Here is a 25,457-nt window from a genome sequence, read left to right as displayed (position 1 = left end):
GAGTTTCCCAACATGGGTAAAACTGCCGAAATAAATAAATTAAATTTCACAAATCACCCTGCAACTTCACCATGCTTCCAAGTGCTCTCTTTTTGAGAACAGAACTCTACACTTCTTCCATTCAGCAGTTTGTATGTCCATGCATCCATTTGATAGATGGCAACGGAGTGTCTTGGTTTTGCTGTTCCATTGGAACATTGTCATGTAAAAAAGAACTGATTATTTGTTCACATCAAAATATACTTTGGTAATCATGCCCATACATATCCAATGGTCATGTTTTCACAGAACCTTAGCGCTCTCATGCACAAGCAGATTTAGGGCCTCTTCAAAAATGAATTTCCCCAGTGGCCCCTCACACTGGATTGTACTGATGTACCTTGATATTTTGCAGAACCGCCTGGTATTTGCTGTTCTTTCCCAATTTGGTGCTCAGGGACCATTAGGCAGTCCACCTTTTTGCTTCTTTCCAGCCCCCGATAGGGACTAAAAATGTGGACTGTTTGGCAGGGAGCTGGAGGTATCAAAAATGTGGACCATCTGTGGGACCTTGAGGACTGGTTTGGGAAACACTGCTCTGTGATGATGCGTTTGTGATGATGCTGTGCAGCCAACAATGTTGTCTGTGTCTGACCAACATTTTGTGTTTAAGGTGGTTAATCTGTCGCTGTATGGGTAACAGGCGGGAGAGGTAGTTTCTGCTCTTCCATGTGATCATTTTTGTAGGGATCAGTCATTTATGATGCTAACTTCTGCGACGTCAATTTACTAGATGAGGAAGACGAGGAGGATGAAGATGAAGACGTAGTTTATGAGGAGGAAACGATTTCACAGAGGAGAAAGAAGAATGCAAAGAAAAGCCGTGAGACTGTCACTGGCAAGAGACTGAGGCCCCGCAAAGAGGTACTTTCTTGTCGGGCAGGAGTGTCAGTGTGTCCGGCTTGGCGTGAATTCTGTAGTCTGCATGTGTGACAGAGAGAGAGACACACACACACACACACACGCAATCTGACAGGACTCTTTGCTCAGGTGTATATCTAAGAACTGTAAACTCAGACCTTGTGTATCGCCAGCTTGTGCTCTCCATCTCCCATTCCATCTAGGATCTGGTTAGCAGCTCTGCGGAGGAAGCGCCGGCCGTTGGTGGGGGGCAGAGGGGTGGAGAGAGTGGGGAGGGGGCTGTGGGCTCTGAGACAGAGGGAAGCGACTACACTCCAGGCAAGAAGAGGAGGAGGAGAGGGAGCATTGTGAAAAGGAGGGGGACAAATGGAGAGAAGGATAAAGCGACTACAGGGACCAATGGAGGAAAAGGGAAAAAGAAAGAGCCTGAAGAGGAAGAAGAGGATGAGGAAGAGGAGGATGACGATGAAGACAGCCAGGTGAGAGTGGTCCGCAATCAAGGTGGCATCATCATTTATTAGGTACTCTGGCAAAGTTAGATGCTTTGAAGGGGTGACGTGGTGCACAGTACACATTAGGTCGGCACTCTGGTGACTCCTGTCTGCATCTCTCAATGGGACATGAACATTAGGTCGGCACTCTGGTGACTCCTGTTTGCGTCTCTCAATGAGACATGAACATTGGGTCGGCACTCTGGTGACTCCTGTTTGCGTCTCTCAATGGGACATGAACATTGGGTCGGCACTCTGGTGACTCTTGTTTGCGTCTCTCAATGGGACATGAACATTAGGTCGGCACTCTGGTGACTCCTGTCTGCATCTCTCAATGGGACATGAACATTAGGTCGGCACTCTGGTGACTCCTGTTTGCGTCTCTCAATGAGACATGAACATTGGGTCGGCACTCTGGTGACTCCTGTTTGCGTCTCTCAATGGGACATGAACATTGGGTCGGCACTCTGGTGACTCTTGTTTGCGTCTCTCAATGGGACATGAACATTAGGTCGGCACTCTGGTGACTCCTGTTTGCGTCTCTCAATGGGACATGAGCATTAGGTCGGCACTCTGGTGACTCCCGTTTGCGTCTCTCAATGGGACATGAACATTAAGTCGGCACTCTGGTGACTCCTGTTTGCGTCTCTCAATGGGACATGAGTATTAGGTCGGCACTCTGGTGACTCCTGTTTGCGTCTCTCAATGGGACATGAACATTAGGTCGGCACTCTGGTGACTCCTGTTTGCGTCTCTAAGTGAGACATGATGTTAAAAGTCTGCATGAGTGTTAACCACCTGTAACCCTCCCAGGAGCCCAAATCATCCTCCCAGCTGCTGGACCAGTGGGGCATGGAGGACATCGATCATGTGTTCACCCAGGAGGACTACCGCACACTCACCAACTACAAGGCCTTCAGCCAGTTCATCAGGTGTGGCCTCCTTGTAAGCCATAACTACATTCTGTGCCCCGGCTGTGACCCAGCGTCTCTGCTGCGTACTCTGCTGGGTGTAATTACTCAGGTGAAGTAGGAAGAGAGTATCCGCAAGGTGACAGCCATAATTAATAATGTGTTGGGATGAAATATTATGTCCGACTTTTGGACATACATTCTGGCAAACATGTTAAAAGGAGATTTTGTAAGAAGGAAAAAGAAGATAAATATAGTGTTTTTGAGAAGTAGAAGACAGAGAGGCTGCACCAGTGGCAGACTAATCCAGGGGCTGAAAATACAGAACTCATATATACCCCTACTGTGTTACATACATTTTCAATGGTGGCTTGAAAGACAGTGTCACAAGGCATTTAATTAAAGGATATGGGTTTGTAACTAAAATGTTTCAGGTTCCTATACCAAGGGAACAAGGGACATAGGTGCACTTGAGTTATGTAATGGTAATTACTCCAGTAATTTTCCAGAGTTATAGCTGGGTCATCCCTTTACAAGAGCAATTTGCAGTTAGCTCTGCACTGCTCTGCTTTTTCGATGCTGTTGGTGAGGTTCTCAGCTATGTTATCCTGCCGTGTCCAGTCTCACTGTTTTGCGACCTTCTGCTATGCACACAGACCCCTCATTGCAGCTAAAAACCCCAAGATTGCCGTGTCCAAGATGATGATGGTGCTCGGGGCAAAATGGCGCGAGTTCAGCACCAACAGTCCCCTGCGTGGATCAGCCACCGGGGTCGCAGTGCCCAACACCGGCCTGCAGGGGGAGCCTTCGGCACGAGTTACTGTGGGTGAATCCACTGCTCCCCCCACCACTCCGACTGCTCCTCCTCCTCCTGTGCCAGTCATACGCAAGGCCAAGACTAAGGAAGGAAAAGGTCTTCTGGCTTTCTGAGTCAGCTTATTGGATTGTATTTTGTTTGGAAGTGGAGGTAAGTCTCCAAACAATTCTTATGCTCCTTGTCACTCAGGCCCGAATGCGCGTAAGAAGGTCAAGTCCCAGGAGAAGAAGGGAAAGGCCAAGAAGGTGGCTTCTGCCAAGATCAAAGCGGGCTCTGTCGGCAGCAAGAGGAAGCGCTCTTCTGTAGGGGCACCGTGCCATTCTCACCAGCATTGCTGCGGCCCGTAGGTCAGCCAGCACCACAGTGTGACCGACTCCAATCTGTCACCATCTCTTAGAGCGAGGACGATGATGAGAGTGACGCCGACAACGGCGGCTCTGTGGGCGTGTCCGTGACGGAGGGATCTAGCAGGAGCAGCAGCCGCTTGAAGAAAAATCCCAAGAGCGGCAAGAAGAAAAAGAAAGGTTAGTCTTGGGGCTCGGCGGCCGCCCTGACCCACTGGCGGAGTGGCGGTAATGCGAAGCCGCCTCCTGTCGTTTAGCAGAAGACGATGCCGAGGGCTACGAGACGGACCATCAGGACTATTGTGAGGTTTGCCAGCAGGGCGGCGAGATCATCCTGTGCGACACCTGCCCCCGTGCATACCACATGGTGTGTCTGGATCCTGAAATGGAGAAAGCCCCTGAGGGAACCTGGAGCTGCCCCCACTGTGTCAGTAACCCCCTCTAGCAACGGGGGAGACGTGTGGCTGCTTGGATAATTCATATATTATTCGGTGTCTGATGACAACAGCTAATGGTCCAGTGTATGTCCCCCCGCACACTCCGCGTGGCTTTCCTCCCGGCAGGAGAAAGAGGGCGTGCAGTGGGAGGCCCGGGAGGATGGCTCGGACGCCTCCGAGGACCCGGAGCCCCAGGAGGACGACAACCACATGGAGTTCTGCCGGGTGTGCAAAGATGGCGGCGAGCTGCTGTGCTGTGACTCATGTCCCTCGTCGTACCACCTTCGCTGCCTCAACCCGCCCCTGGCCAGCATCCCTGACGGCGAGTGGGTCTGCCCTCGATGCAAGGTCAGTCAGCACGGCCGCACACCAGAGATATCATGACCTATTTATGAGCCCATGTCAGTGTGCAACGTCATTAGTTTTGTGAAAGTTCCTTGATTTCTGTCTCTCTTCATTCTTTATTCTCTTTATTCTAGTGTCCACCTCTGAAGGGAAAAGTCCAAAAGATCCTAACGTGGCGCTGGAGTGATCCACCGGCCCATAAGCCTGTTCCCCGCCCCTCCAATCTCCCAGCTGATGCCCCTGACCCTTTGCTCCCAGCCAGTCGGCCCGAGAGGGAGTTTTTTGTCAAATGGAGCAACATGTCTTACTGGCACTGCTCATGGGTGTCAGAGCTACAGGTAAATGCACGTGTAAAGCACCACTTCACTGCTCCTGGGTCTCAGAGCTACAGGTAAACACTTGTGTAATGCATGTTCTCACTGCTCCCGGGTGTAAGCTACAGGTAAACGCACGTGTAACACACCACCTCACTGCTCGTGGGTAGCAGAGCTACAGGTAAACGCACGTGTAATGCACCACCTGCAGCTATGAATTTGGTGATCAGTGGTCATTGTTGACACACCACAGCACACAGTGCGCAACAACGAAATATGTCGTCTGCATTTAACCCATATGTGACATGCTGTGCATCTTACGTAATGCTCTATTCAACGATTCTGCCTAGCTTGAGATCTACTGTCAGATGATGATCCGGATGTACCAGCGCAAGAATGACATGGAAGAACCCCCGGCTGTGGACTTTGGTGGTGATGGGGATGAGGAGAAGAGCATGAAAAGGAAGAACAAAGACCCTCACTTTGCCAAGATGGAGGAAAAGTTCTTCCGGTTTGGCATCAAAATGGAATGGATGGTGATCCATCGCATCCTCAATCACAGGTCATTTTGCTGGTTCCTCGTCTTGCATCTGTGTCTCTTGGTGATGGTGGAAGGGATGCCTCTGAAAATCTGAGAGAAAACCACTGTTCTCCACTGTCTTCAGGATAGATAAGAAGAACAACATCAATTACCTGATAAAGTGGAAGGACTTGCCCTATGACCAGGCTACATGGGAGATGGAGAACATCGATATTCCTGATTTCGATACGTACAAGCAGCAGTACTGGAACCACAGGTAAGACATTCTCGTAAGATTAACATGATCGAGCATGAAGTCTGTGTTCCTGGCTGTATTCCTGGGTGAATATTCCTGGGTGAATATTCTGTGCAGTTTATGCAACCTCCAAAGCATTTCATCCTAAAGACACAGATTCTATGCAATTAACAGTCATTAATTTACTACTACTCCAGGTAGTGGAATGGCACTGAATATGAAGTGATGTTATAGAGCTAAAGTACCTCTTAAAATACTGACTTCAGAATGTCTGTGCATCCATCAGCATATCCATTCAGTACGTGGTCTTCTCGGTGTCCCGACATGAGCTGCTTGACCTCAGTTAAGTTTGTATTTGCATGACGATGTCAAATCTGGTTTCTCTGCCGCGAAGGGAGCTGATGCTCGGTGACGACGGCAGGCCGGCGAAGCTGAAGCTGAAGGGGAAAATGCGGCAGTCTGAGCGGCCACCCAAGAGCCCCGCCCTGGACGTGAGTGTCGCCCCTCGTGTGTGCTGTGGAGCGCGGCTGTCAGGGCCCGTCACCTGCTGTATAACGTCCCTTTTAACAGCCCACCGTGAAGTTCGAGCAGCAGCCAGAGTACCTGGACCGGACCGGGGGCACGCTGCACCCCTACCAGCTGGAGGGGCTGAACTGGCTGCGCTTCTCCTGGGCCCAGGGCACTGACACCATCCTGGCGGATGAGATGGGGCTGGGCAAGACCATCCAGACCGTCGTCTTCCTCTATTCTCTCTACAAAGAGGTGGGGCGCTCTCTGTGGTGTGCAGCGATTGAAATGGGATGCCTGCAGAATCCTTGTCTTATGCATTTAAGCACCATTTGAGGAGTAGCTCAGTGTTTTGGTCTTTTTCTCTGGTCCCAGTGAAGGTTCACATATAGGATGGTTTTTCTATTCTTTTTGATTCTGCCTTGTTTTTGTCACTATAGCATGAAACTCTGGTTAGGCTGCTAAAGTGACAGTGAAATCGATTCACATTTTCATCCAGTACTTCTGTATTGCGTTACATTGAGCAGCTGTGTTCCGCTGAGTGTAGGAGGGACCCCCTTATTTAGCTGACCGTATATCTGAGATATTCCACTCTGGCGTCAGCCCTTGGGAGCCCTTGTTACAGTCATGTGCGTAAGTCTTAGGCAGTCAAAGGAAATGTTTAAAGTCAAAGTCAATTTACCTTTTACTCTCTGTTTCAGATATATGATGCATGGAGTCAATGTCACTCTCCTTGGTCATAGTGCAAATGAAAAATAAGTCATAAATACAACATAAATGCTAAAACATAAATAGACATTTTACGACATGACCTTAAGACACAGAAAGACACATTTAACCACATGACTGGTGGTCAAAGATTGTCCACATTGTGACAGAAATTTGACATTGAGGCAGAATGCGCAGTAAATACATTGGTGTGAATCCCGAGCTGAAGCTGTTCATCTGGGTAGTAAGTGTATATAATTGCTCAGAATAAAACAGAAATTAATGTTAAAACATAGTAAAATTTAGAGTAATTCTAAAAACGAACAATTCTGTTTTCTAAAGTTACTGATATCTTGTTGGATAGCTGGTTGAACAGCATTTCGGTCCCAAACCTCTCCTCAGGGGCAATTCAGCCATTACATGTATTTATCACCAGCTCAATTAATTAATTAGCTTAATCAGTTAAATAACTCAGTGAGGTATCTATTAGCCAAACGAGGTCTGCTAGTGGTCGAGTGAAAAAATACGTTGACGCAAATCTGCTGTAAAAACCATCTTCTTTAACTGCTAAAGACAGTGCTGTATACCCGTCTGCAGTCATGCCATTGAGACGTATCCGTGTGTCCGTCTGTTTGTCTGGCAGGGTCACTCAAAGGGGCCATTCCTGGTGAGCGCCCCTCTCTCTACCGTCATCAACTGGGAGCGTGAGTTCGAGCTCTGGGCTCCTGACATGTATGTGGTCACCTACGTGGGCGATAAAGACAGCCGTGCCGTGATTCGTGAGAACGAGTTCACTTTTGACGACAACGCCATCAGGGGCGGGAAGAAGGCCTCCAAAATGAAGGTCCGTGTTTGAGGTCTCTGGATGATGAGCAGCTTCCATGATGCGTCAGGGACCATTGTGTTCATGAAGGTCCGTGCCCTTCCTTCCATGCAGAAAGAGGCGTCTGTGAAGTTCCACGTTCTTCTGACATCCTATGAGCTCATCACCATTGACATTGCAAGTCTGGGCTCCATCAGCTGGGCGTGTCTGGTGGTGGACGAGGCTCACCGGCTGAAGAACAACCAGTCCAAAGTGGGTTGCTGTCTGTGCCCCGAATGGAAGCTCATTTTCGGCAGTGGTCATTTGATAGAGAGGGTGGTGTCCTGCCTACTGCTCCGCTCAGACATTGATTGAGTTGTAAGGAGTTAATAGTTGCGATGTATCTTGACTAATGGAACTTTAGTAAGTGAAACTTTTATGCTGATGGATTTTTAATTAATATTAGTATGAGGATGTATAAAGTCCACTCACCACAGACAGAGTAGGCCTCCTCCCCACTGACAGAGGAGGTCTTCTCCCCACTGACCACTAACAGAGGAGGTCTCCTCCCCACTGACAGAGGAGGTCTCCACCCAGCTTCGTTTTGAGTCTGATGGATGCTGGATGTGAAATTTGTGTTTTCAGCTCCACTAGCCCTAAGCCTAAGCCTGACCTCTAAGCCTATCCCCAAACCCTTAGCCTAACCACTAAGCCTAAACCTGACCCCTAAGCCTAACCCCAAAGCCTAAACCTGACCCCTAAGCCTGCCCCCTATGCCTGACCCCTAAGCCTGCCCCCTATGCCTAACCCCTAAGCCTAAACCTGACCCCTAAGCCTGACCCCTAAGCCTGTCTGTTTTCTCTGGCCTACAGTTCTTCAGGCTGCTCAGTAACTATTCCCTGAAGTACAAGCTGCTACTGACGGGAACCCCTCTGCAGAACAACCTGGACGAGCTCTTCCACCTGCTGAACTTCCTGACCCCTGAACGATTCAGGTCAGTTCCCTCATGTCTGATGATTGCTTGTTAATCACCTGCCCACTTAGCATGGGTTCTATTCCCATGCAGCATGCGGGTCATTTTCTGTGACTGGAAATATACAGGTTGTTTTTCTTTTTTTTCCTGGTGGTTTAACCCTTTAGACTTTAGGGCCGTTGTATGGCTCTGTGAGTTAGTCTGTGCCTCTTTCTGGAAGGTCACTGGTTCCGGTCCAGTGGTCTGCAATGATGATGTTATTGTTAGGCCACCGAGCAAGGCCAATAACCTCAGGTGCTCCACGGGGCCTGATGAAAGGCTGAGCCCGTCCTCTGACCCCAAGCTTTGCTCTCTGCTGTACTTTGTCTCAAATAGGAGAGTAAGGCTATACGTAGCCAAATGCCCCAAAAACAAAATGCAGCGTGAATATGCTGTAAACTGCTGGAGCATGCGTGGTGTACATGCGCATGCGGTCACAGATCGGGCAGTAGCAGTGGTGTCAGTACATGAAGGCTGATCTTTTTGACTCATCAACAAGGAATCATCTCCTCATTTCCATAGAGCTCATCTTCCACACTGATATGCCTGTTTGGACTCTGTCTGATTTTGGAGTTTACTGTAGCCTTTTTTAAAATGGCGTTCGATATGGTATACTGGGGTGAAATGTCTAGAGCAGGGGTGGGCAATCTTATCCACAAAGGGCTGCTGTGTATGCAGGTGTTTGTGATAACCTTTAGGTCAGCTGTGACTCTTTAGCCAATCAGTCCTCTAATTAATTCTAATTAAGGAGTTGCAGCGAAACCCACACACCCAACGGCCCTTTCTGGGTAAGATTGCCCACCCCTGCTGTAGAGGGTTTGATCGCCTAGTGCTGATGCTTGTGACTGATCCTTTATGACGCTGTGTACATCTTGTCTTTCACTTGCAGTAACTTAGAGGGCTTCCTGGAGGAGTTTGCAGATATCGCCAAGGAGGACCAGATAAAAAAGCTGCACGATCTGTTGGGACCACACATGCTGCGCAGACTGAAAGCTGACGTCTTCAAGCACATGCCGGCCAAAACGGAGCTCATTGTTCGTGTGGAGCTGAGTCCCATGCAGAAGTGAGCAGCCCTGCTGGGGTGCAGACCTGTAAATGTGGGTGCGGGCTCGTACAGTCGGGGAGGTGCGCATTGCTGTCTGCAAGGCATGAGCTGCTAGGCAGACCTGTAAATATGGGTGCTGTCTTCTGTGTGTCATGCGCCGATGGGAATAGGGTTAATTTCCCCTACCAGTCAGAGGAAGGTGAGTGGGATAATATGCATATTTGAATACCTTATTCTAATTTTTTCAGGAAGTACTACAAATTCATCCTCACGCGTAATTTTGGGGCCCTGAACACTCGTGGAGGAGGAAACCAGGTGTCCCTTCTCAACGTGATGATGGACCTTAAGAAGTGCTGCAACCATCCTTATCTCTTCCCTAAAGCAGCCATGGTAGGAACTGCATGTGGAGTGACCGGTGCCTCTTCCTGTCACCATACTCACCATTTTGATAAATGCACTTTATGGCCACCAGCGGGAAAATGCTACCTTCACCTTCAAGTTGTTTCTTACAGGAAGCACCCAAGATGCTTAATGGAATGTATGAAGGTGGCTCCCTGACCAAAGCATCCGGGAAACTGCTACTGCTGCAGAAGATGCTGAAGAAGCTGAAGGAAGGTGACCATAGGGTGCTGATCTTCTCACAGGTATGTGAGCTGCAGTGTACACAGGAACGCAAAGAAAAGCCTGAAACTCATCGTATCGTATGCATCTTATATGCTCTGTTGCCATCAGATGACTAAGATGCTGGATCTACTGGAAGACTTCCTGGAGAATGACGGCTACAAATATGAGAGACTTGATGGGAGCATCACTGGAACCATGAGACAAGAGGCCATTGATAGGTTCAACGGTGAGGCTTTCTCTTATGTCGTCATGAGGTCCTTAGTAAGTTGCCCGTTTTTCTGATTTGTTCAGAAGTCATGGCTGTTTCTCCATCTGTTTCAGCTCCTGGAGCTCAACAGTTTGTCTTTCTGCTGTCAACAAGGGCTGGCGGTTTGGGTATAAACCTCGCCACGGCTGACACGGTCATCATTTATGACTCTGACTGGAATCCACACAACGACATTCAGGTAGGTAGCTGATGCAGCTCACTCCAGTAACCGGCCATCAGCCTTGATTCTCCATCCTCCCAGTGAAGTGTGAATCTCTGCCCTGTCCACCTTCCAGGCCTTCAGCCGTGCTCACCGCATTGGTCAGAATAAGAAGGTCATGATTTACCGCTTTGTGACTAAAGCCTCCGTGGAGGAGAGGGTCACTCAGGTGAGGCTGGCGTGAGTATGGTGTATGTGCCACCGGTCAGTATCGTGGGGCGACGCCATAACAGCAGCCATGATTCATCTGCTGTAGGTAGCAAAGAAGAAGATGATGTTGACCCACTTGGTTGTGCGTCCTGGGCTGGGCTCGAAGACCGGCTCCATGTCCAAGCAGGAGTTGGACGACATCCTCAAATTTGGCACTGAGGAGCTTTTCAAAGATGAAAATGGAGAAGGTGGTTTTGGGTTCTGGCTGCGCCGGGTTTATATGTGCATGCAGAACGCTACCTCACTGTTATGAAAATGTACATCATCTCATTCCCTCCTGATCACCCCGTCAGTGACGTGGTGGGTCCACCAAACTGACCATCTATTTTTCCCTGCCGCCCTCTTCTCCCTAATATGGCTTACAGGAGAGAACAAGGAGGATGACAGCAGTGTAATCCACTATGACGACAAGGCGATTGAGCGCCTGCTGGATCGCAACCAGGATGCCACGGACGACACTGAGATCCAGAGCATGAATGACTATTTGAGCTCTTTCAAGGTGGCCCAGTATGTGGTGAAGGATGAGAAGGACACAGTAAGTGATTCTTCAGGGATTCTCCAGCCCATCGCTCATCCTGTACTATGGTGGTTTAGGGCTGAAAATAGAAAACGTTAAAGTGTTTTAGCTGCGGCGTTTGGTAATGGAATTCACACTATTAAAGTAGTTGGTTAACCCATTCATTGCTCAAAACCAATGATCCAGTTCAGGGCTGCGGGAAGCCTGCGAAATACTATGTGCTCTGCAGGGGATATGAGAGATGACAGGCCGGTTCATAGCGGGGCGTGTACTTGCACCTGCTGGGTGGCTGCAGGGCACGTTTACAAAGCTCACCAGCCCATTTTTTGTTGTTTTTGAGATGAAAACGCCAGTGACCTAAAGTCAGGCTTCCTCATCGCAGTAAAGTATCGGGAACTGAAACACACTCAGTTTTCACGTAATCTAGTGAAGAACTTCCGTTAAATTTGCCAGAATTTACCAAGTGCACAGAAATGGTGCTTATTAACAAACTGGACTGGGAGAGTTTGGACTGGGAGGTGATGCCTGGATCCGCCATGTAGGGCCATCTTGTGGGAGTTAAGATTGCCCACCCAGTCCTTGTCCCCTCTTTCACTCATGGACAGGAGTTTTGCGGGTACAAGCAGTAAAATCGACGTTTTTCCATGGAGGTGCTGGACTTATCAGTCTAGGAGTTATCAGATATGTAGGGACCTCAGCATAGATCTGCTCCTCCTTCTGTTTGAGAGTAACCAGCAAGGGTGCTAAAGGCACCTTATAAGGATGCCACCTGGATGGATACCAAGGGCACTGTCCCGGGGCATGGGCCCCAGGCTGACACAGGACAGGGGGGAGGGATTATAACTCCTGGGGAGTTTGGGGACGTGCAGGGATTCCCCAGAATGAGAGTCCATGGCGATGGAAAGAAAGCTGCCAGCACAGACCTCCCGAGGAAAAGCCATGCAGGAACGAGGACCAGGAAGTCCTTTAAAATTGTGCAGAAATGTGAGGAAAATTGAATCTTGGGAAGATTTTCGGTAAAATTACTTTGGGAAGGAGGTTTAATGAAATGCACTGAGAAGATGACTGAGGTCGCATGATATGACACAGAAGCTTTCGCTGCTTGCTTCAGTCTGCATGGCAGCAGTGTTCAGGGACTGTGACTCCCGCAGGACGAGGAGGTGCAGCAGGAGCTGGCCCGGCTGGAGGAGAACGCCGAGCCGGACTACTGGGAAAAGCTGCTGAGACATCACTACGAGCACTACCAGGAGGACCTGGCGCGCCACCTGGGCAAGGGCAAGCGCAAGCGCAAGCAGGTCAACTACAGCGATGGGGCACAGGATGACCGAGGTAGGGCCCGTCGGGCCTGGGGCGGCGGCAGTGCATGCGCTCCTCCTATCCAGAGTGCAAAAGCCCAGCATTTAATGAAGAGTGTACAACCTCTGGCTGTGATTCAACCCAGAGTGACGTTATGTAGCGTCCATAAAGAGGCCTACCATGGCCTGAGGACACTGGGCAGAGGGGCTCGATTATCAAGGAAGAGTCAGGGCAATATTTGGGCTTGACTGCTGTATAAGCTGTGTGTGTGTGTGACGGGCGTTCTCAATAAGACACTTCCTCTCTGAACAGACTGGCAGGACGACCAGTCGGACTATCAGTCCGATTATTCTGTGGCTTCAGAGGAGGGAGATGAGGACTTTGATGAGCGTTCAGAAGGTAATGAGAGTGTGTGTCTGTGTCTCTGTGTGTGTTGGGGGGGGGGCAACTGCTGTGTGTATATAATATTGTATGTGTCCGCAATGTGATAAAAACCTGTTATATTGACGATGTGGGGACCATTTTTTTGTTCGCCACAAGGGGAAACTCAGTTTTATAAAAATCAGACTCCCTCACTCTGTACCCCTACGCTGACTCCCTACCCCTCACACTGAATCTTTCTTCCCTGTCGCGCTGACTCTCTCCTCGCTCTGACTCTCCCCACGCTGACTTCCTCCCCTGCTTTGACTCCCTCTTCCTATGCTGACTTCCTCCCCCTGCTTTGACTCCCCCCCCCCGACACTGACTTCCTCCCCTGCGTGCTGACTCCCTACCCCTCACACTGACTCTTTCTCCCCCCGTTGTGCTGACTCTCTCCTCGCTCTGACTCTCCTTGCGCTGACTCTCTTCTTGCAGTGAGCTCCCGCCGGCCCAACAGGAAAGGCCTGAGGAATGAGAAGGAGAAGTCCCTGTCTCCCCTGATGGCCCGAGTGGGCGGCAATGTCGAGGTACTTCTGTCTCCGTCCCTCTCCTTCTCTCACTCGCCTTCTCTTTCTCTTACTTGCTCACACACTTGCTGTCACGCTCACTTTCTTGCTCTCTCTCCTTCACTCACATACACTCTCTCCTTCGCTTTGCCACTCACTCACTCAAACACTCCCTCACACTCTCTCCCTCTCTCTTTTTCTCACTCCCTTGCTTATGCTCTCACCCTCTCCTTCTCCTCCTCACTCGCTCTCTCCCTCTGTCTTTTTCTGTCACTCCTTCATGTTCTCTCCCTCTCTTTCTTTCTCACTCGCTCTCTCCCTCGCTCTCTCCCTCTCTCTTTTTCTCTCACTTCCCCTCCTCACCCTCTCCCCCCCCTGACACACGTGTCATCTATAGGTGTTGGGCTTTAACGCCCGCCAGAGGAAGGCCTTCCTGAATGCAGTGATGCGTTATGGGATGCCCCCCCAGAATGCCTTCACTGCGCAGTGGGTAGTCAGGGACCTGCGTGGGAAATCTGATGAGGAGTTCAAGTGAGTTTGGCCCCCACTTGCTGCTGAAGTAGGGCCCCCCCGCCAAGGTCATATCCGCACTCAGTACCTCGTTCTTTGACCTTCTTGATCTCCGTCTCGCTCAGGGCCTACGTTGCCCTCTTCATGCGGCACCTCTGTGAGCCCATCGCTGAGCGCGTAGAGACCTTCGCCGATGGCGTCCCTCGAGAGGGCCTGTCACGGCAGCACGTGCTGACGCGCATCGGCGTGATGTCCCTCATCCGCAGGAAGGTAACCCGCTGGCCGTTTCTGGTTGTATTTCATTCAGGCTTTTGCACTCTTTGCTTGTTGTACACATTTTTTTCTCACAGAGCTATTTAAATGGAAAAATAAATACGTGAATGTAAATATTCAATAATAAGGATATAATATAAATAATGATCTTGTTCATGCTGTCTTTAAACTTAGTGGATGGGCTGAGTGTGATAATGACACGTCACTGCTGACAAAACGGCACCAGATATCAGTTTCGTTGGCCGAACGTCAGGGGCGGAGCGCGGTTCAGGTCCGAACGTCAGGGGCGAAGCGCGGTTCGGGTCCGAACGTCAGGGGCGGAGCGCGGTTCGGGTCCGAATGTCAGGGGCGGAGCGCGGTTCGGTTCGGGGCCGATCGTCAGGGGCGGAGCGCGGTTCGGAGCCGATCGTCAGGGGCAGAGCGCGGTTCGGAGCCGAACGTCAGGGGCGGAGCGCGGTTCGGGTCCGATCGTCAGGGGCGGAGCGCGGTTCGGAGCCGAACGTCAGGGGCGGAGCGCGGTTCGGGTCCGAACGTCAGGGGCGGAGCGCGGTTCGGGGCCGAACGTCAGGGGCGGAGCGCGGTTCGGGGCCGAACGTCAGGGGGCGGAACGTAGTTGTATTTTATACAAATATTGTCTGGTGAAAGTGTGTACAAAGTGATCACAGATAATGGCTGCCGGTGCCCCCTCTGGTCTGAACAGGTGCAGGAGTTTGAGCACACAAACGGTCAGTGGTCCATGCCCGGGATGCTGGAGCATGAGGAGAGCAGGAAGGCGGCGCATTCAGACCCTCCTGGGAACCCGAAGACGGCCTCCTCTGGAACGCCGGCGAAGACCCAGGCCAGCACTGCCCCTACAGGTGCCCCTGTCCCGCCCTGGCTGCCCATAGCATCTCAGTGTGGTAGGATGGATTTGATATGCCTTGGCGTCTTGTGCCCATGCAGATGAGCCTCCCAAACCGTCGGATAGTGAGAAGGAGCCGCTGGAGGGACATGGGAAGCCTGAGGCGGGGGCTGGGAGGGAGAGCAAAGAGGCACGGATGGAGGAGCCCGAGGTGCAGGCTTTGTGAACAGGTCACCTTCGCAGAGCATCGGAGAGAACGCAAAATCTACAGTGCAGATCTTCTCCTTTCTCAGGTCATAACAGTTCCTGATGAGACCAAATCAGCCGCGTCTTCCGGAAAGGACAAAGATCGCCAGGGGGAGGAAGCGGGCTCAGCCACAGAAAAGAAAAGTGAAAGAGATGAGGATCAGGGGCTGGAGGACACGGAGAAGAAAAGGGAGTCCTCAGACGCGAAGTCAGACGGGCCCAGCGCCAAAACGGAGGAGTCAGAGATGAAAGGTGGGACCGGGGGGGGCGGCGGCTGCGGCAGAAAGCTCCTCTCTGGATAAGCAGAGGACGCCCTGGGCTCCGGGAAATGATGTATAATTTCCTGTTTTCCCCGTTAAAGGTCCATCAGCAGACAGCAAGAAGGCGGCCAAACCTGAAAAAGACAGCCAGGCTCAGGCTGATGACAGAGGTAGCATCCATAGCCGCTGTAGTGTGCTTCGGTCCCGCTGCCGTCCTCACGGCATCCAAAGGGTGATTTAGTCTCCGCAGCAGATCGTGTGTTCCTGTGCATGGGGACGTGTGTGCCATGTGACAGCCAGGGACCCCACCCAGTCTCCCCACTTCTGGCCCTGTGTTCTCAACTCACTCTGGCCTATGGATGGATGGATGGATGGATGGATGGAGCTAAAGTTTCATTTTCACTCTCTGAGGGCAGTGTGTGGCTCAGCAGGGGATGGGAAGCCATATCAGGGCCCACTGCTCTGAGCTCTATTCCATCCTCTTTCTACTCTGCTCTGTATCCATACTGCTCTGAGCTCTATCCCATCCTCTTTCTCCTCTGCTCTGCATCTTCCAGATCCAAAGGATGTGAAAGATCGGGGCGTCCTGGAGGGAGCCTCGAAGCTACAGAACGGAGGGACGTTTAAAGAGGGAGCGACGAGTGCAAGCGAGGAGAAGAAGCCAGTGAAACACAAATTCATGTTCAACATTGCAGATGGAGGCTTCACAGGTGGGGGGCAGTGAGTGTGAGGGGGGGCAGGGCAGCATTTAAAACGATAGAGAGGTTAAAGGATGGATATTTCCACGTGGTTTTCAGTGATGAAAACATCTGAAAAAATAAATGCCAGGGACAGAACTGATGAGGCCCTGAAGTGACATTGCTGGAAAGATGGACTGAAACTGCATGTTCTGATCCAAATCCACAGTGAAGGCAAATTAGAAACAGCTATTTTGAAATCTGTGTGACAGTCCTGTATGGGGCCATTGGGCAGGCGCTTTATCCCCCCCCTCGGGGGTTACTACACCGCTGTTTCAAAACCTTTCTGTTTTTCCTCGTTCGGTATACAGATGAATTCAGCTGTTCTGGGATCAGTCTTGACATATAGTTGACTTCTTCAGCTATAACAACCCTGCAAAGCAGCAGCTCTTAAACATATAGGAGCAGATGGGAAATCCAAAGTGAATGTCACTCCCGGCGGGGCAGCACCGTCTTAATGGCCCACTGTTGGTCTGAGCAGCGTGAGGCAGCGGCTGCAGGACGGGCCGCTCAGCACCAGCATAAACGCCTTAAACCGCGATGATCACAAGTGTGAGAGTTTCTGCTCCAAAAGTCAATCCTCTGGTCACAATGTTCTGCCATAAAGAAAGGAAAGTTGACATAATGTGATCGTCAGAGTAAACTCAGGGAGCAGGGAGCAGTCTGGTGGTCCTTTGTTGGGTCCCAGATTCAGGGATTTAGCTTTTGAGTGTCCAGAGAATGCAGCCAAAGCAGCTTTAATCCGACTGCTGTGCTGACATCTGTGCAAGTCTCTGCACTCGAGCAAAGCCCTTGTCAGCCATCGACAGCTACGGCCCCTCAGATCGATGCAGAAAGCCTCCGGGAGTTTCTGACAGCAGTCTGGGTGACAGAACGTCAGGCCGAACACCAGTCAGGTCCAGCGTGTTTCAGCTGACGCCGCTGTGGAGGTTCAGCAGATAAGTCCGCTAACAAAAGCAGCGTAAACCTCGAGTGCTGTGGATTGCGCGGGGTGACCGAGGACCGGGCCAGCACAGGCTGCTCCGATGATACTGACGGATACGCAGTTATGAAATGGTGAACAGTTACGTTACTGCTAACTGACTGACCACATTCACGAATCCATGATTGCTGAGTACGTCTTTAATGTCACATGTGTTCTGTCTTTTCATGTTTCTGTAAGACACTGTGGTGCCATCCTGTGGTAATGTGCATGGAGATGGTTTGGCCACTAGGTGTCACTCTCAAGTGATGTTTTGAACATTAAAACGGATCAAATCAGTACAAGGAATGCAGGAAAAATCTGGAACCTGACACACTGGTGGAAGGACAGGAGAGCCGTGAATGTCGTCGTTCACAGACGGCAGATCGCAGCAGGGGGGCTCGATACGGGGAGGGGGCTCAGTACTCCCAGTGACATCAGGCTCCAGTGCTCTGCACTGATTGGTCCGTTATGCCGCCTGTCTCCGGCAGAGCTCCACGCGCTGTGGCAGAATGAGGAGAGGGCCGCCACCGTCACCAAGAAGACCAATGAGATCTGGCACCGGCGGCACGACTACTGGCTACTGGCGGGCATCATACAGTATCCTTCAGCCTGCGGGCCGCTTCCCCGACACCCGCGGGCGGCTTGGCCCTGAGCTCAGGGGCGGGCATGTCTCTCTCTGATGGGTAGCAGTTACTGACGCTAACTCTCATCATTAAGTATTTTACATAAATACATTTCTAATTACAGTTTTTGCCTATTTCAGGTAAATCTTTACATTCTTAACCTTCTTACAATACAGGATTACACGGTGCTGATACCTGTCGTCCTAGACAGTATTGAAGGCCAGCACTCAGTAAAGTCTGTTGTCAGCTCTTGTTTTTTAACAATGTTTTAGCCCAAACTTTAAAGGATGTGTACTTTCAAATTTTATCTTTTTATTTTTTACTTAAGCATAGAAAAAGTGTAAGATCTGCTCGGCCCCCCTGAGTGTTTGTCAAGCCGTCGGTCGGCACTGAGTCTCCCTGTTGTGCTTCGTGACTGGTGACCCCAGACATGGTTATGCCCGCTGGCAGGATATCCAGGGTGATGCCAGGTACACCATCCTCAACGAGCCCTTCAAGGGTGAGCTGAACCGGGCCAACTTCATGGAGGTTAAGAACAGATTTCTGGCCCGCAGGTTCAAGGTGCGAACTGCAATCTGGCTCTGCAGCCTTGACTGTTCTGTCCTTTTTGTCTTGCTCTTTGGTGATGGGCAACGGGGTTGATGGCACTGGCCGCTGTTCCTCGCAGCTCCTGGAGCAGGCGCTGGTGATCGAGGAGCAGCTCCGCAGAGCCGCCTTCCTGAACTTGTCTGAGGGTCCTTCCCAGTTCCCCACAGGCCTCAGCTCACGTTTCAGCGAGCCCGAACACCCCACAGAGTCCCACCAGCACCACAAAGAGTCTGGCTCTGTCAGCAAGTCCTCCAGCGCTGTCCTGCATAAAGGTGATGCTGTGGCACGAGCCCCTGCTCCTGTTCCTGCTCCTGTTCCTGCTGGACCGGATTTAACAGATATTTAAGTGCGAGGATCAAGCTGGAATTAAGACCCACAAACAGCGGCAGCTGGGGTTGTTTTGGGAAACTGAAAGGTTGAGCAAATATTACGGGAAAAGCAAGTGAGATGCAAGTACTCAGGAACAATTAAAAAATGTTGTTGTTTTGCAGGTCATTCTTCTACAGCCACTGAAAAATCTGGGAAAAATGGAGGCAACCTAGGAAAAGGTAAACAAATGAAACTTGCTGTTATAAGAGAGGTAACCATGTAATTTATGTGTAATTTGTGTATATTGGTAGACAGTGACTCTTTCCAGCTGCACTGGTACCTGGTGGCTTTTCATTGTTAGACAGATGACTTGATTGTATTAATACCTGTTCAGCACTTTGATAGGAGTTTACAAACAACACAAGGCATCTGAGTTTCAACAAAGCCAAGTAGTCGGTGCTTAAATCGCAGAAAAAGTGTAAAATGGAGGTGTCCACAGGAAGCGTCTCGAAATGAATGACAGCATGTGCAACAGTGGCAAAGAGGAACACTGGTTGCAGTTTGTAGCTAACTGGCAGGGATAGATGGAGACCTAACAGGATAGGTCTGATTCAGCACCTCCATGACACTGTCTCAGCAAAAAGGGATCTGAGCTTCAAATGGCTGGAGTTTGTGGTAGGGATGCTATGCAGAAGTCACTGTCATCCGAGAGCAGTGTAAGGGACACAGCACCTGGGCTCCAGAGCCCTGCTTCCTACATTCAGGCAAATGATGTTTGCAGAAAGGCAGAGGTGGTGCTGCAAGTTCAGTCTATAAAGTCTGCAGCCAGCTGCTAGACATCTGGGTTCCTGGCCAGGTACCTTCTACAGTGCAAACACTGGCACCTCATGGTGCAGCTGAAGTTCCTGACGTTAACACCTGCTAAGCAAATTCCTGAGTGGTCCCCAGTTACCAGGTTTAAACATCGATGAACTTACACAAAGATGTTGAAGAGTGTTACTACATTTCCACACTCTTCATTCCTCAAAGAACTTGCAGCGATATATTTTTGAGGGAAGGCTCAGTGTCCCGGTACGGTTTTGACAGGATTCCGGGAGGGATTGGAGCTTGAACAGTCACTGGTCTCCTTGCCAGGTCCGTGATACGTTCCTGTTTCCCATGTACCTGCATGGGGGGCAGGGCAGGGTGTAGCTGCCTTTGGCCCCAAACATGACCACTTCTGCTCACTGTCGTCTCTTAGTGCTGAGGCAGCTGGAGGAGTTACTTAGCGACATGAAGGCAGATGTCACCCGTCTCCCGGCAACCATCGCCCGGATATCCCCCGCCGCCGCCAGGACATCGGTGTCAGACAAACATTCGGAGGCGGCCGGGTCCTGACGTGTGAGTCTGATGGGTAAGCACTGCATCGGGCTTTTCCTCTCACAGCAGCGAGGCACTGCGATGCCACTGCGGTGCTGCTTGCCCTCATTGCTTTAAATAAGAAGGTATAGTCTAACAGCTTCTTCTGAAGACTTTCACTTCTGTTTGCTAATATTCACAGCTTGTGTTGGACGTAATGTATTTCCTGTGTCTCCGTTGTTCCCTGCAGTGCGATATGTCAGCAGGACGTGGTGCGGCCTGTTCTCCCCTCCCCCTACTCTACCTCTGCCCTCCTGATTGGCTGCTGACTGATGATGTCACAGCCAGCTCCTAGAAGCCGCGTCCCTTCTGTAGGCAGTGATTCTGTAGGCCATTTTAGTGACAATGGAATATTAAAGCAATTTTTATTTATTAAACCTGTTATGTTACAGTTTCTTTTTAGGGTAAAAAATAAAAAAGTAACAGGGCAGCCTGATTTTATTTTTTTAATAATGCAGTGAATCATTGTGGAAGCAGAGTAGAGCTAAACGGAAGCATGACATGTATTAATATATTAGTTTTTCTCAGTTACTTGAATTTTTATTGGATGTGTTGATTTTTGATATCCAGATTGTGAAGCTTTCTAGTGGTTGTATAAGACAATCAAAAAGGACAATAAACCAGAGGAAAACTATATTTACATATTTATTAGCATCAGTAACGTTAAATGCAAATGGACATTGGTTTATAGCAAAAAGTCACAAATGAGCTGCAGTCTCAAAACACGTCTCAGTTACTTAATAACATGCCGTAGCTGCCTGGCACAACCGTACTGATTCCCATCATTAACCCAATAGTAAACTTTTAGTGAATAAACAGAAATAATGGATATTTTAGTAATTGATATTACTAAAATAATATAAAATATATTGTACTTGCATGAAAATTAATTGTTAAACCTGGCTTTTGCTGTTCCAACCTAAATCGAGAAAATGATACAAGAAAAAGCTGAAACTCTTAAAAAATAATATACAGATGAGTCAGAACGATGTATCATTGTCATACTGCTTTAGGATAACGGGATGTGGTTTAATGTATGTAAACTGCATAGTGAAAAAAGCAAGTTTAATAATCACAATGTATTTCAATCAAACCATAAGACTGCAAAATTGTTCTCTTTCTGACAATGACACAGAAAAAAAGAAGCTGAATCTGCCACATTCCTGGTCACGTCTGTTTCCGCCGTTACCCCCGGATGCAGAAAACAGAAATAGTGGAGGCCAACAAACCAGCAAGGCATACAAGTGCATTATTTATGGTCACAAGAAAACTTCAGCAATAAATATCCTCACAGTCATTTTTACTGGTAGTACTGTAAGCTGCAACTGGAAAATAATGCTGCTATTACGCAGGAATCCCCAACGGTGCATTTTTCAGCTGCTGGCATAAATGACACATTGAAAAGATGGTGATGCTATACATGTAACTGCACCTTCATAATGCCTCCATAATGCATTCATAGAACATTCAGTACGCCTTCATAATGCATTTATAGAACATTCATAAGCAGCAGCTAAATATACCTTACCATCCTAACATACCTTAACAGCTTTAATACACTTTATTATATGATTATAACATTAATTATTAATGTGTCTTACAGCTGTCATGTCTTGTTCATTAGAAGTGCTATGAATGTGATGCTCTGACTCACATGCTGCTTATGAATGCTCTATGAAGGTACAGCTAATGTAAAGCATAACCAGGAAAATATGAAAGGAGAGGTAATGAGACCGAGGGGATGCAGAGCTGCAGCAATTCTGCTGTGGGGCCCCTCTCCTCCTGCCGCACCCCCCCACAGTGCCGTGCATGTGTGCCGGAGGCGTGGCGATGGAGGCGCACTAAGCGAGGAGGTGCAGGAGCACATTTGGCTGCTTTCTCCCAAAAATGCGTCTCCTTCCAGCTGAGTCCAGCTCAGTAGAAGAAGTACACTGATGGGGCAGAGTGGGGGGGGCAGTGAAGAGAAGAGACACTGGTCAGACACCAGTCAGACACTGGGCAGACAGCAGTCGGGCACCGGGCAGACACCAGTCGGGCACCGGGCAGACACCAGTCAGACACTGGGCAGACACCAGTCAGACACTGGGCAGACGCCAGTCAGGCACCAGCTAGACACCAGTCAGACACTGGGCAGACACCAGTCAGGCACCAGCTAGACACCAGTCAGACACTGGGCAGACAGCAGTCGGGCACCAGGCAGACACCAGTCAGACACCGGGCAGACAGCAGTCGGGCACCGGCCAGACACCAGTCGGGCACCGGGCAGACACCAGTCGGGCACCGGGCAGACACCAGTCGGGCACCGGGCAGACACCAGTCAGACACCAGGCAGACAGCAGTCGGGCACTGGGCAGACACCAGTCAGACACTGGGCAGACAGCAGTCAGGGCTGCTTACAAGCCACAAGGATTCTGTTAAATGCTTCAGCTTCATTGCCATGTTAAACTGAATGATTAAAACCGTTTTTCCAAGATATTCCATCCGTCCCCAATTCAGTGGTTTCTGCTCCAATACTTCCGCTTACCACGTTAGTGCCGTGGTGTAAGGCATCCCAAAGCGGGAATATAAAAACAAGCACATGAACCAACCAGACGAAGGTGAACACCAGCTGATATGCAAGTATTGGTGCGGAAGTACCATAGCTGGCTTTTTTCCTTGGCTTGAAATATTGGAATTCCAGTTCACAAATACCTTTCTGGCTTTGAAACCACTGGAGAGCTTGAAAACAAGACATATTTTTTGTTGAGGAAGGTACAGAAAATTGATGGATGGAATCTAGGTCTCCCTGGAGAAAAATGTGCCAAAAAGATGCCCCTGTTTTGCTTTTACACTATATACATAGTAGAATGTAATGTAGTGGTAATTCAGTTCAGGCCTGATGGTCTCTGGTGTTGCCTATTTCCATGCTTGAGATGGTCTGGTAATTACACAGTTTGTAACAGTATGTTTTGTTGGGTCTAATATCGGTCAATGATAGAAAAAATGAGTCACAACCAGTGGTGTAGGATGTACATGTAACCCATAGTAATGCAGGATATTTGAGAAGGACAAAAATATTGATTTGTACTGACAAAATGGCTGCCAATCCTCTGCTGTTAACCTCTACCTCCATTAGCAAAGCACTAATTTGTATATCACTGCTAGCATTTTTGAGTTATAACGTCATCAGAGAAGTCGGGTTGATGTGCAACATACGAGTGCTTGTGGAGGGAGGGGTTACAGAAGCTTCTCTTACGGAACGCGGAACTACGTAATATACTCACTGAATAGGATCCCAACCACGATGATGCCTATGATGGCCATCATGATCATCATCTGCGGGGAGAAAGATGCCAGCATGTCACCAAATTGAGATGAAACAGCAGATGTTCACTCAGACAGATCATCGGTATTCCCTTCTGTGTTACTTTCTGCTGAGTAAGGATTTGCTCACTGACCGCTCAAACTGATGGTGACACAATCACACAAGAAGAGTGAATCAGAGACAGCAATTCATGCCTAAATCTGCAATAAACTGCACTGCATTTATTGTATAACTATGTTCGTTTATTAAACTACTGGTGTCATTAATAAGGCACTGATTTTAAAAAAACTCTACCAAGACCAAGACATTGCACATTCTTAATTACCATGTTCTGTCCCTACAAGCCTGATCTGGATTGTCATACCCCGGTCGTGCCGATCATCCCGTGTGCCACGCCCCCTCATCTACCCCGTGTGCCATCCCCGTGTTACCAGCTGTTTCGAGTCATGTTGATTGCTGTTTTGTATTTAAGTCCGCGTCAGAGTATACTTCCCCAGTCCGGTCAGTGACGTCAGTTCTACAGTATGTCTATGAGCGCCGTAAATTAATTGTTTGTAATTCAAATACGTACAGTAAGAATAAACTAGGCCATATATACAATTAGATATCCGAATGACGCTGTGGCGCTGCCTGTTGCCCTCCGTACGGACAGACCTTACAGTTCTTCCACCAGTACTTATTCTTCAGCTTGGCAGCGCTGCTCTCAAACTGCGAGGCGCCCGCCTGCAGCGCGTCGGCCCGGTCGTCCAGCTCGGAGAGCTTCTGATCTCTGTCCAGGACCTTCTCCACATTGACACGCATGATGTCCACCACCTGTCCACGGGGCAGGTGATAGGATTTCATTTCATTTCCGCTGAACAGCAGCAGTACACAGATCGGGACGGGAGATCGACGTTTCTATGGCCTTCGTCTTCAGTAGTTTTACCTCGTCTACTTGAGCCTGGCTTTGCTGTAGCCTGCGGTTACTGGTCTGGTTGGGTGGCGGCGCTGGTGGGCCGCCTTCGCCCTCGGGGGCTCCGCCAGGATGGTTTGCATCGGGATCAGACCTATGGAGGCAGCTGGGTGGCTAGTACTGTATATTGGTATTGGTACCAACTCGGCTGGTATTGGTAGGTCATACATTCTCAATAAACACAAAGAGAAAGATGCGTCTGTTCACTGGTGAAAAATGAATACGGGATTTGCCTTTTGCAGCAGAGCAGTCTGATCTTTCACTGTTTGGGTATTAGGGCTGCAAAAATACATGCAAGAGAAATAAAGCTGATACGAAATACGACAACGTATTAAAAGTATCAAAGTAAGGTAGGAATAAAGAATAAATCAATCTCGTGTTCTTATAATTTAAAAATCGTTAAACATCAGCTGTTTAACTGTACAGATATATCTGCCTGCCCCGACAGAGAAACAAATGGAATTTACTGGGATAGTTATGTGGCCGACATGCACATCCAGCTTCACAAATACCACAAAATAAACTACTGCACAGAATTCTGGCTTACGTTATATAGCCTCCATATAGCACAATATAGAAAGGAAACATTTAATCTTTGTATGATTAGGCGATATATTTCATATTTGTACCCAACAAGGAAATTCAGATGATGAGTAAGCGAAATATTTTATCTGAAATGGAAATGGTTACAGTATCTTGTATATTTTAACATGAAACAAATATCGTTTACTCACATCTTCTTTGCAGCTGCCCTGAAAGAATGAGTCACTAGCAGGACGATCCCGGAATGAATGAAAAGGCAGGGAGCAGGGAGGGGGGCAGCGTGCAAAAACAGGGCTTAGAGACAGACAGTGTGAAACTGTGCCAGATGCTCTGAACCATGAGAGTAAAATCCGAGAGACGTTTCCAGTCAAACGATTGGCTCAATTACTGCATGTTTCACAATTCGGTTAAATAACTGCGCAGATGCGTAACAACGTGAAACGCGCCGATGCGCGAGTCC

General features: G+C 49.3%; 2 protein-coding genes across 4 annotated transcripts in view; one reads left to right on the top strand and one right to left on the bottom strand.

The window, feature by feature from the left end:
- The window catches only part of LOC111839717 (chromodomain-helicase-DNA-binding protein 4-like), a 24,560-nt gene extending 3,728 nt beyond the window's left edge, over positions 1-20,832 (top strand). The window contains exons 3-42 of one of the 3 annotated variants that reach the window (XM_023803909.2): positions 773-903; positions 1,104-1,379; positions 2,205-2,323; positions 2,959-3,215; positions 3,309-3,421; positions 3,517-3,643; positions 3,724-3,890; positions 4,027-4,248; positions 4,380-4,583; positions 4,910-5,121; positions 5,225-5,356; positions 5,730-5,826; positions 5,906-6,097; positions 7,194-7,394; positions 7,488-7,625; positions 8,225-8,346; positions 9,254-9,427; positions 9,658-9,799; positions 9,922-10,053; positions 10,142-10,259; positions 10,355-10,479; positions 10,577-10,669; positions 10,757-10,898; positions 11,076-11,245; positions 12,379-12,556; positions 12,836-12,922; positions 13,379-13,470; positions 13,847-13,980; positions 14,085-14,229; positions 14,933-15,089; positions 15,175-15,284; positions 15,367-15,571; positions 15,681-15,749; positions 16,137-16,289; positions 17,769-17,877; positions 18,332-18,464; positions 18,571-18,763; positions 18,983-19,039; positions 20,041-20,193; positions 20,389-20,832. In XM_023803909.2, coding sequence (XP_023659677.1) covers positions 773-903; positions 1,104-1,379; positions 2,205-2,323; positions 2,959-3,215; positions 3,309-3,421; positions 3,517-3,643; positions 3,724-3,890; positions 4,027-4,248; positions 4,380-4,583; positions 4,910-5,121; positions 5,225-5,356; positions 5,730-5,826; positions 5,906-6,097; positions 7,194-7,394; positions 7,488-7,625; positions 8,225-8,346; positions 9,254-9,427; positions 9,658-9,799; positions 9,922-10,053; positions 10,142-10,259; positions 10,355-10,479; positions 10,577-10,669; positions 10,757-10,898; positions 11,076-11,245; positions 12,379-12,556; positions 12,836-12,922; positions 13,379-13,470; positions 13,847-13,980; positions 14,085-14,229; positions 14,933-15,089; positions 15,175-15,284; positions 15,367-15,571; positions 15,681-15,749; positions 16,137-16,289; positions 17,769-17,877; positions 18,332-18,464; positions 18,571-18,763; positions 18,983-19,039; positions 20,041-20,177 — 5,765 coding nt within the window. In that variant the 3' untranslated portion in view covers positions 20,178-20,193; positions 20,389-20,832. Of the gene's footprint in view, positions 1-772; positions 904-1,103; positions 1,380-2,204; positions 2,324-2,958; positions 3,216-3,308; positions 3,422-3,516; positions 3,644-3,720; positions 3,891-4,026; positions 4,249-4,379; positions 4,584-4,909; positions 5,122-5,224; positions 5,357-5,729; positions 5,827-5,905; positions 6,098-7,193; positions 7,395-7,487; positions 7,626-8,224; positions 8,347-9,253; positions 9,428-9,657; positions 9,800-9,921; positions 10,054-10,141; positions 10,260-10,354; positions 10,480-10,576; positions 10,670-10,756; positions 10,899-11,075; positions 11,246-12,378; positions 12,557-12,835; positions 12,923-13,378; positions 13,471-13,846; positions 13,981-14,084; positions 14,230-14,932; positions 15,090-15,174; positions 15,285-15,366; positions 15,572-15,680; positions 15,750-16,136; positions 16,290-17,768; positions 17,878-18,079; positions 18,306-18,331; positions 18,465-18,570; positions 18,764-18,982; positions 19,040-20,040; positions 20,194-20,388 lie in introns of those variants that run through there. The other 2 variants (XM_023803908.2, XM_023803910.2) reach the window with 2 other exon arrangements.
- Positions 20,831-25,457, bottom strand: LOC111839718 (vesicle-associated membrane protein 2-like). The gene is made up of 5 exons (XM_023803911.2): positions 25,189-25,457; positions 24,428-24,548; positions 24,157-24,315; positions 23,462-23,513; positions 20,831-22,129 (listed from the first exon to the last, which is right to left on the bottom strand). Coding segments are annotated over exons 1-5 (351 nt in total). The 5' UTR covers positions 25,191-25,457; the 3' UTR covers positions 20,831-22,112.

This window comes from Paramormyrops kingsleyae, chromosome 23 (assembly GCF_048594095.1).
Source record: "Paramormyrops kingsleyae isolate MSU_618 chromosome 23, PKINGS_0.4, whole genome shotgun sequence".
Classification (NCBI taxonomy): Eukaryota; Metazoa; Chordata; class Actinopteri; order Osteoglossiformes; family Mormyridae; genus Paramormyrops; species Paramormyrops kingsleyae.
Note: the sequence above shows the minus strand (reverse complement) of the source record. Positions and strands in the feature narration are given on the sequence as shown.

Coding starts and splice junctions, on each gene's coding strand:
- LOC111839718 (XM_023803911.2), bottom strand. Junction 24,316..24,427: donor GCCAGGCTCAAGTAGACGAG/GTAAAACTACTG, acceptor CCCCGTGGACAG/GTGGTGGACATCATGCGTGT. Junction 23,514..24,156: donor ACTGGTGGAAGAACTGTAAG/GTCTGTCCGTAC, acceptor TTCTCCCCGCAG/ATGATGATCATGATGGCCAT.